Source organism: Cyprinus carpio, chromosome A21, assembly GCF_018340385.1.
Source record: "Cyprinus carpio isolate SPL01 chromosome A21, ASM1834038v1, whole genome shotgun sequence".
Lineage (NCBI taxonomy): Eukaryota > Metazoa > Chordata > Actinopteri > Cypriniformes > Cyprinidae > Cyprinus > Cyprinus carpio.
Window position 1 is genome coordinate 11,636,981 of NC_056592.1, and position 10,882 is coordinate 11,647,862.

Here is a 10,882-nt window from a genome sequence, read left to right on the forward strand (position 1 = left end):
CTGAAAGTATTTTAGGATAATTTCTATTTCATTTTAATCTGTTTTGAAGCAATGCATGGTAGTTTCAATTTATATTTAAGTTTCTTTTTTTGAGGGGGGGGGGTTGTTTGAAATTTTTGGAAAAGTTTTTATTTCATTTTTCTAGGTTTTTTTTTTTTTGTGGTATTTCATTTCAGTTTTAGTTTCATTTTCAATAAACTTTTATAAACTCCATAACTCTCAGGACTTTATCATGATTTTGACTTCATATCTTGGAATTGTGACTGTATTTCTCATAACTGTAACTTTCATTTCATAGTGTTACTTTATTTTAAAAACTTTATCTAACAATTACCTCCTTTATTTATTTGGCGCAAACAAGCTTTGATTAGAGTTAAATCTCATGCAATTACCAGTGCTGACTGTTTGACAGTTTCTTTCAGACTGGATTATTTGGTTTCATTTAGTGTGGTTCCATGTAAAAAAAAAAAAAAAAAATAAATAAATAAATTTTAGTAATGACACAATTCCCATTATTCATAACAATGAAAAGATTAGTATGAATATTTTTAGCTGTGACCCAGGATTTAAAAAACATGGTGGACTAAATTACAATGCCAAAAGGTTTATTCCTACAAATTGCTTTTTCTAGAAAAGCTCATAGGGCATAAGTGCAAGTTTTTAGTGATTCCAAATGATAAGATGTTCCATTTTAATACAAAATCTTCAGAAGCTTCAGGGATTTATTTTAAATTCGAAATCTCAACTCTTCTGATCTTCATAGTCACTGATTTGATTTTGAAAAGCATGCCATTTTTGGTCCAGGTGTCCCAGTGAATATGTGACTGGGTGGAGATATCCTGATCCAATGGTGAGCCATTCAAATTTGCCTTGCCACACTGGTTAAACCACCATCCTGTGTTGTTCTGGTTCACACTGCAGCTCTCAACAGCTTTATTAGCAAAAGTGCAGAATGGAGAACAACCGTCGTTGTCAACGTCAGAGGTACTGAAAGGGGCTGTGTCTTGGTTCTGCTCTTGGTCATACCCTCGAAAAGCATCACCTGCAGAAAGAGAAATCATATTGACATATTTAATATGGATTGTTAGTAGGTTTCTATACTGTGCAACTCATAAATTAAAGGAATAGTTCACCCAAAAATGAAAATTCTGTCATTAATTACTCACCCCCAAGTTGTTCCAATCCCCTAAGACGCATGCGTGTTGTGTTGACGTGAGAGCACGACTATCACGATACAACCCGTAGTGGAAGCGTTGCACTGTTTGCAAGCAGAGGAAGAGGAGCACTACTGTAATATTTGTAATCATGTCTGAAAATTTCGAAATTGAGTAGGAGTTTTTTTTTTTGTTTGCCCAGCCTAACTTATTCAAACCAGAATATACAGACGCTTCCGGTACGTAATTAATGACAGAATTTTCATTATTGGGTGAACTATACCTTTAATCATCAGCAGGCCCACATGGACTATGTGGACATTATTTGCATTTCCCATGCTAAATTTGAAGAAAAAAGCAGTGTTATAGGAATAATATTTGCTATTGGCTGACCTGCACTACCAGCATATCTGCCAAGATGTATTGCAAAGAATTTGGTCTCGTCTTCAAGCCAGAAGTTGTCGTATGAAGCATAGGCAGTGGTGTCATCTTGTGAGACCAGAGACACGTGCAGCTGGAAACGTGTGTTTCTCTGATTCACAATATTGAAGATTTTTCTCAAACCCAACCAGTGTTCACCTTCAGAGACATAGATAAAGTCAATACCTGTTTATTCATATTTAAGATGTTATCTCATTTAGAAGTTAAAGGGATATTTCACCCAAAAATGAACATTTTACTAATTACCCTTCTTAATATTATTCCAAACCTGTATGAGTTGCTTTCCTCTATTGAACACAGATGAATATATTTTGAAGAATGCTGGTAACCAAACAGTTGCTGGTGGCCACTAACTTTTGTATTGTACTGTTTGGTTACCAACATTCTTCAAAATATCTTCTTTTGTGTTCAACAGAAGAAAGAAACTCTTTCAAGATTGGAACAACAAGAGGGTGAGTAAATGATGACAGAATTTTCATTTTTCAGTGAACTATCCCATTAACTGATTTATTGTACCCGGTAAGTGTCCAAATCCATCCAAGTACGGTGACCACATTCGTTTGAAGTCAGTGAGACCATCCATCCGTCTCTGTATTACTGTCCATCCACCCTCCATGTAATCCATCTCACAGAACACCTGTTAGATGGCCAGTTTAAGACGCTGAATTCATCATGTGTAAACCATGTTTGATTTGCTTTTAGATTAAAATAACTGTGGTTGGAAGTTTTTAAACAAAACTAAAAGAATGTACTTTCCTCAAAGGAAACATCTGTGTTTTCTGGCTGAATTATATAAATTCCACTAGGGATTTTTGGAGAAACGACACCTAGCGTCTCTTGGATGTCACTACAGTCTTTCCCTGTGGAATGAAAGGGAATTCACTATGAGGATTTGTAAATGATAAATATTTTGCAGAAAATTTGACAGCATGTTAATCATCTCACCGTGGGACTCCATCGGCTTTACAGAAAAGATGTCACTATTGCTTCTCTGCACATCTGAACTGAGTGTGTTTACTTTGGCCATAAGCTCGATTATCTAGAAAAAGAAATCAAAGCAATGTGTTGAAGAATGCAGAAGAGCATATGCCGTTTGGAAGTTTGGAAATTTTAAAATACCTGACTTGAGAGAAATTCCAAAGATTTCTGCTGTTCATCAATGAGATCTCTGATCAACTTCCTAGTGTTTCTTGTATATGACACTATGGTATGCTGGAGGTTACCTAAGACACACAACCTGCATTAAACTCTGTGAAAACTGCAGTGGGTTTAGAAGACCTACAGAACAAATAAAAATAATCATCAAACAATAGAATAACATCAAACTCAAATCAAAAATAAAAAAGAAACACCTACTGCACAAGGAATGTTTCTCATCACGCATTAGCTTTGCAGTCATTTCACATGGCATAGTGCATTTGTCTTTGTCTGCATCTCTGTGATAATGCCCTTTTTGGCCTTGAAGAGAGACGTCCTCATACTCCCCAGTCAATAAAGCAGGATCATTGCGATTAGTACTGCAAGTATTCTGTTAAAAAAAACAAAATATACCACACATTATTACATATTCACAAGTTGCATCATACAACAAACTATTCATTTGCACTATAATTTGTAAAATATGATTTAAAATGAAAAAAAGAATAATTAAACAATAATATAACATAAAACACAAAAAAATATTTCTCTTAAAAAAGTAGCCTTTACCAGTTGTTATATAAGCAACATATGTTGTCTTAAAGTATTTTATTGTAATAAGAATGAAATACTAAAGCATTCTAGCAAATATTGCAAGAAACTAAAAAAACCCAAATTAAAATCTATTAAAAAATTAACAATAAATAAAGATCAACTACAAAAGAGATCTCAACAACACTCACCACAGCTGATGATGCAAGAAGATGCAGAAATAAAGGGATCCAGATCATTTTGGTGTATGTCGCGGTCCCACATGTGAAAGTGTGAAGATGTGAACCTTCCAGTGAGATGGCGTTTTCTCCAGTGTTCTCTTGTTGGCTGGACTGCCTCTTTGCCAGAAAAAAGGTTTTGTTCTGACCTCAACAAAAAGTGTTTAGACCAATCCTGTTTCATTCTAAAGTGCTGTTACTTTATTGCACTTTGAAAACATCCTGTATTGGCTATTAAAAACCAGATGCTGAAATGTGACACTTCTTTCTGTTGATGTGGGAATCAGCAGGACCCAGAGCAGCATACGTAAATGCATTCCTTCAAGAAACACAGTGAGAAACTGAACACGACAGAATCAAAACCCTCAGTTATATTACCTTCAAAACACTCTGATTGGTAAATATATATTTTTCTTTATAATAGGCCATTTGTTGCTTCTTCAAAGCGAATTTGTGCTGTGACTCCTGGCAGAAGCTAACTAGCTAAGCCAAAGTAATGAGTTTGATTCCAAATGATTTATATGATACACTGATACAAAAGCATATGCCAAATGCATGACTGTATATGTAATTCTTACTTTACTCTTGGCATTTATGCAGAACTTCTTGGTCATAGTCACAAGGGTTTCATGCACTGTCCTTCAGTGCCCTTCAAGTAACACATCTGTTGGCCATTAGACAGTACTGTTGAGTGTGCTATATATATAGCAGAACAATCTGCAATTTCCTAAATTTCAGGGGCATCTGACAGGTGAGGGGACCAAAACTGAGTGTTGGGTAATAGTCAGTTTTAGAACCATTTTAATATACAATCGATTATCAAAATTAAAAACAACACAAAGAACATAATGTTTCAGGAAATTATTATTATTAACATATTTAAGGGAAAAAGAAAAAAGTTATTGTTTAAATTTTTTGACACATTATGTAACCTTGCATTTTAATAAATGATGTTATATAAAGACAAGTAAACAGCAATAAATGAACAAATGACCATGATCATGGTTATCAATATTATCATGGTATTGTAAAAATGTGTTGGAAATGGAAATGGAAATTGTTCAAAAAAGTACTCTTACACACAATAAAATCATGAGTTTTATGTAGAAAACCAACAAACAACAAATCAATTTTGCAGCACTACGCACTTTTTGTTTGTGTAAAAATATTTAAAATGATGGCTGGATTTTAAACAAACATAAAATCTTGGTTGGGAGACTTACAACATGTTATCTATTAACATGTTCTATGTGTTCTATTAAAGATTTGACCAAAAAAAAAAAAGTTTTATGAAATGATAATCTTCACATTTCAGTCTTTAACTGAAAAGGATCAAAACATAAATTATAGGCATTTCATCTGCTCCATAAACAATTATTCATAGGTTACCTTTATTATCCAAAGTGCTGAGATTTGTGAAATATACATTAGCTTGTTTTCAATCTACAAGTTAAGATTTACAACAAAGAGGCTAAGTGTCAATGTAATATATATATATATATATAAAATCACACACAAAAACTTAAATACACAAGTGACAACAGTGACTGGGTCCGCCCTTTGGCGAAAGTACAATGCAGTAAACCACAGCTACCAAATCTCTGCGCTCCCAAAACCAAACTCAGAGTGATACACTGTCCTTCAAATAACAAAACTAATTCAATTATACAGACTTTTTACTTTGGACATTTTTATTGGACATTTTACTCCATTGAATATTTTTCAGGGTGTTTATTTTTTTATGTCTGCAGCCAAACTAAACTACTTCTTATTGCTGAGATCAAGAACATGATATAACAGATCATACAGAACAGTAATAATACTACGTCTGTAAATTTTTCATGTTCAAAAATAAAACTGGTTCTCTAAAACATTCTGTTTGAATGTGTAAATCTATCTTATATTTGTTTTGTTTAATATAATTAGGCTACATGAAATTGAAAAGTAATAATACTACAATACAAAGGTTTTTGTGAATAGAAAAGGTTGTGGGGCATTGCAGTATTTATTTAGAGAGGAGGGGGCCCTTGGAGAAAATAGTCTGAGGACCACAGCGAGAAAGCTTACTAAACCTAAACTTTTACTAAAGCTCATTCTCCTCTCGGGAGGAGGCGCGCTCATTTTCCTCCGTGAGCGCGACGCTCATCAGTTGTCATGGTAACCCGTGGACAACAAGCGGCATGGAGTCTATGATAGAGCGTGAAACATTCATTTGAACAAGTGTTCACCTTCAATTTGCTTTCTACCAAAAAAAAAAAAGCGTTTCAGCAAGATCCTAAGATATCAAAACTCTTCATGAAATGGTAAGGATATTCACTATAGGTACAATTTTACCGAATTCAGTAACAATAATATGTTTACATGCTGAACTTTTGTATCAATTGGACTGAATTCATTCCGACTGATGAATCTGAATGTAAGTTAGTGTTTACGTGAACGCTAAACAAGCTTAAAATCGGAATTGATTTTTTGAAATGCACACTTTCCCGCTGTCCATAATAAAAATTATTTTACCCTGTTTCTTTATTTGTTTTAAACAGCAGACTTAGTGTTTATACATTTCTAGTCAAATTGGTGACAGTCTGTGACGCAACCAGTAGTCTATGAGAGGATGAGAATCCAAAACAAGGATTGGTGGGACGTTTTCCTGCTCCACTACACTGACACTGAAATGAGAGGTTAATATTACCGGGACACTCATTTATACAACATTTCATTAAACAGGAAGAACACATGCTCAGTCCTTTCAGTTTCGGTTTTCAATTCGATCAAGTGTTTACATATACTCAATCATATTAGAAAAGTAATAATCCACACTTTTCAGTCCGATAGAAATTTCATTCGGATCGATTAAGGTGTTTACATGAAGGCTTTTCAGTCCGACTGAGTCGTCAATCCGATTACTAACGGATTATTTAATTGCACGTAAACGTAATCAGACGAGTTACCGATTAGAACAAGAACAAGAGGCACATCACTAATTATTTGCCTGTCAACATATTTATGGTTAAAATGGCAATGGGTAGGCTATTTAACAGTAATTCGCGACAATATTAAATTAATTCAAATGTAAATGTATTAGAAGTGACATACCAACCCTTTATGAATTAATGCACAGAAAAACTGATGAATTTAAAAAAAAAGATGTGTATTTTCTGTTTTGTTTTTTGTTTTATTGTAAATTTACTAGTAGTGCTGTATAAAATATGGTTGCACTCCAAATCACAAATAAATAAAATAAGAACAGTAAATAATAATGCCATGGAAGAAGAAAAAAAACTTTTTAAACATTATAAAAAGGTAAAGATGTAAAAAGACCCATCAGATACCATCAACACATCAAATCACATCAAATACGTAAAATCTGAGCAAATGAATGTTCAAAATAAAATCTAGGGGCAATCCCAAATGAACAGATTCTTGTAAATCGGTTTGCATTTCTGACCTTTTGCATGTCAGGTGTTAGACTGTCACTGTGGGTTCTTTGGGTAGTTTCCCGTGGATTTCACTGAGAGAAGGTAAAATGTTTTAAAATGTAAAATGTTGTTAATTACTTAAGTAACATGGTACTGAAGCTTAATAATTTTAAAGTATTTTATCAGCTTTTAATGGTATCTTTTGGGAAATGCAGCCATACAGTAAAAAATTACACAATTTTCTATCAAACATTATGTTTGTTAATTAGGTTTCCAATTGCCTTAAGGTCCATGTTAGGTCGAATTACCATCCAGACCTTTAACTTCGACGAATCTTTCCAGGCTTATAGGAGCAATGACTTTGCCTGGGTAAATATTCACACATTAATTTCAGCTTTCAATGTCACAGCAACATTAGTATATCAACATTATTTATTTATTTTCAGGATTTCTTTCAAGATCCCTGTTTGAAGAACAATCTAAAGGTACTTGATACCTCTGGATCATGGACATTGCTGGATATGTTAAGGCATATTGCTACTGGAATTCATTCACAATGTTTTATGTCATTTGATGTTTATATCTCCTTTCATAAAGGCTAATAATGGCTCATGGCTTTTCACCCATTCACAGGTAGAGACATAACACGTGTAAATGTTGAAGTTGTTCCATGCACAAAAGTGTCTGTGGATTTATTTGATCCGATTTACTCAAATGGAATTTTGCGTCCATCTGGCCACATTGTCAAATGTTACCATGAAATATACCCAGACTTTGATGAGTTAAGGACGGTACGGATTGTTTTATCATTTAGTATTACCACTGATGCTCTCAAACATAACTACATAAAATGTATCAGAATGTTTAACCTCTGTTGTTTGGCATGCTCTCTGACAGCTTTTGCTTGAAGAAAATTCTAACAACTATCATATAATCAGTCTAAGTGATCGTCAGGAGTTTTTGTTCAGACTGTTCAAGCATGTCTTAGGTGGTGAACTTTGCCAATACGAGGATGCCATCGATCTCTACATTGAGACACTCTGTGGTCATTAGAAATCCTAGGATGTCTTTCAAAAAGAGTAGAGGTGTGACCTCGGTATCCTGGCCAAATTTGCCTATTGCCCCTGACCATCATGGCCTCCTAACCATCCTCATATAGTGATTGGCTTCAACACTGTCTTCTCTCCACCAATAAACTGGTGTGTGGTGGGTGTTCTGGTGCACTCTGGCTGCTGTCGCATCATCCAGGTAGATGCTGCACACTGGTGGTGGATAAGGAGATTCCCCTCACAATGTAAAGCGCTTAGAAAAGCACTATATTAATGTAATGAATTATTATTATTATCGAATTACCATTATCCTTAAAGGTATGCTCAGTATTTTTTCCTTATTAACTATAAGTTAACATTGCTGTTTTTGTTTATTAGGATCACATTGGATTGTGCTACCCATCTGCAAAAGAAAATGAGCAGACATTTGCTTACCTCTGTATTGATCCATTTAAAAGGCATGTGTATGTCCTATACCATTCATAGGGGAGTTTCAATGAAATGAAGTGCCCTTGATCTAGCTCCACATAAAATAATGACATTATATTTAAGAAATACACCTTTTCCATCTGTATCCTTTAATGTATTAATCAATAAAGTGGTAGGGGAACATTTATTAAATGAATAGTTCAACTTAAAATGCAAATTGTTGTCTTTTACTAACTCTTATATTGTTTCAAAATATAATGTAGCATTTCTGTAAAATAAATAAAATGAATGCAGTTTTACGCTGTTGAATTCTTTTAAGTCATTCATTTATATTTATATATATTTTTATATGACATATTCCTATTATCTTTTTATATCTCTTACATGCCAATAAACCTTTACACAATAAAGGAATTGATCACTTAGGAAATATAAAATCTATCATATCTATCATACCTTGCTGTTGGTGATTGAGGAGTTTGGGAAAATAGCAACAATGGGCTATTTTTAAATGTTACAAAATCATCTACTGTAATGGTGCTGCCCCCTTACATAATACATGTACACTGGAAGTACCCTAGCCTATAACCTTGGTTATCAGCTGAAAATAACAGATAACAATGAATTCTAACACGTGAAATTCAGACGAGCACATGTATGCCTAAATGTGGTAATTGGACCATAGTTACCTCATATGCATGTCTGTCTGAACATTACATGTGTAAAACTTTCAAATGAAATTATTTCTTAATACACATTAGAAAAAAAGAATTTACGTGTGAATAATAGATTTATAGCGGACACAAATTGTTATCTTTACGTCATAATACGTTTTAATTGTGAATGCTGGCGTTTGTACGTATTTTGCTGAATAAACTGTTTTTTTTTTTTGAGAAAATAGCTTATAATTGAATGAATCGACAACCAATCTTCAACGAGTTTTACACTAAACAATACTACTCTGACTTTTCTTTAAAACAATATTTTATCAAGGTAAAATCTACCTTGATAAAAATATTATTTTAAAGAAAAGTCAAGAGTAGGGAACGTCGCAACAGGAAGTACAAGCAAATATCTGACAAAACTACATTTCCCACAATTCTTTACGAGTGGTGGCTTTGGAAAGTCCCGTAACTTCCCAAAAAAAAAAAAAAATTTGGTGATTTTGTCTACTGACTAGACCAACACCTGGCTGTTTGCTGCTGATTTTCTATCGTCGTCTTTGTCGGTAAGTAAAATCACGAACAACTATTCAGTAATTATTCTATGAAGGAGGTTCTGCTGGGTCAGGTTTGGTGACGTTTAGCACTCTTAGGTAAAGTATGTTATATATAATATTTTCACCCAAGTGTTAAATAATTGTTATTTTAAAACAACAACAACAAAAAAAAAAAAAAATTGTTTTGTACTGTAGCAAGTTTTGTAACTGATTATGATCATGGTAGAGGGACATAGAATATTTGTTATATACTATTTTCAGGGGCATTTCTAGGGTTGAGTGGATATCCAGAGACATCCAGGGCATAGCCTACACTTAAAAAAATATATGTTTAAAAGTAACATTGGATACGTGGCTTTATTTTTATTTATTTATTTATTTATTTATTTATGCCAAGAATAATTGAACACGCAGGGATCTATACAGTAGCAACTTGTACATGCTTTTACAATGAACGTACCAATTGTAAAAATAATATTATGAGATTAATGTTTTAAATATAAAATTTGGAATACAGAAATATGAAATGATAGAAAAAATAGAATGATACTTTAGAGGTGCTGTGTGTAGGATTGACACCGAGTGGTTTAATTGCAGTCCAAATTCAAAATATTGGAGAGGGTTTTTTTTCACCCCTCCTCCTCAGACTTGAGGCACAAGCAGGTTGCCAGATTGACCACAACTAACAGGAACGAGCGCACTTGACGATGATTGAAATGAAATACGCTGTGTTTCGCGCCAACTGGCAACCCGGGTGCCGAAATACAATTGGGTAAACTGGCAGTGGGCGGGTTTCACAAACCAAAACAGAGACTGACATTCCTGCCCGGAACACACATTTTCAAAGGAGAATAACTGACTGTAGCATTGTTTTTCCAATAAACAAGTATGTTAACTTAAATATCTACAAACATATTATGGTATTTTATGTTTTAGTAGAGTCAAAAACTTACATACAGCACCTTTAAAGACACAGTTATGATGAAGTAGCTTGACTGCTATTCTACATACTCAAAAGTATGTACTTTTTCTTCACAAAAAGAGTACATACTTTTATGGCATAGTATAAGTAGGCGAATTGGGACGCAGCATTCATGCTTTCGAACTGCTATCGCGGTACTTTGATGTCATACACCGCCTACTGCAGCTTCAAAGCGCCCATCACTACTTTGATGCATCTTGCGGTGATGCGGTTCTGCGCAGATTTTGCTCAAAAATCGTCTCTCCGCCCCTCACAGTCACACACATGCAACATTTCCCTTACATT

The 10,882-nt window shown here is 34.1% G+C and overlaps 2 protein-coding genes across 2 annotated transcripts; one reads left to right on the forward strand and one right to left on the reverse strand.

Annotated features, from left to right (window-relative positions):
• Window positions 1-563: 563 nt before the first annotated feature.
• angptl5 (angiopoietin-like 5) lies at window positions 564-4,116 on the reverse strand. Its single transcript, XM_042711456.1, has 9 exons — window positions 4,081-4,116; window positions 3,486-3,646; window positions 2,952-3,118; window positions 2,715-2,818; window positions 2,541-2,634; window positions 2,352-2,455; window positions 2,112-2,232; window positions 1,548-1,733; window positions 564-1,042 (listed from the first exon to the last, which is right to left on the reverse strand). Exons 1-9 carry the CDS (start codon window positions 4,114-4,116, stop codon window positions 723-725), a joined length of 1,293 nt encoding a protein of 430 aa, XP_042567390.1. The 3' UTR covers window positions 564-722.
• A 387-nt stretch (window positions 4,117-4,503) lies between these two features.
• On the forward strand, window positions 4,504-8,568 carry cfap300 (cilia and flagella associated protein 300). The gene is given in 8 exon segments (XM_042711457.1): window positions 4,504-4,524; window positions 5,699-5,805; window positions 7,206-7,287; window positions 7,365-7,441; window positions 7,556-7,709; window positions 7,816-7,997; window positions 8,078-8,117; window positions 8,346-8,568. Coding segments are annotated over 8 exon segments (771 nt in total). The 3' UTR covers window positions 8,454-8,568.
• Window positions 8,569-10,882: the final 2,314 nt, after the last annotated feature.

Bases quoted from the DNA above. Each gene is read 5' to 3' on its own strand.
- angptl5 (XM_042711456.1), bottom strand. From the start codon at position 4,116: ATGACCAAGAAGTTCTGCATAAATGCCAAGAGTAAA. The intron at 2,456-2,540 runs GTGAGATGATTA...TTCATTCCACAG, and splicing joins AAAGCCGATGGAGTCCCACG to GGAAAGACTGTAGTGACATC. The intron at 1,734-2,111 runs GTACAATAAATC...ATGTCTCTGAAG, and splicing joins TGGATTTGGACACTTACCGG to GTGAACACTGGTTGGGTTTG.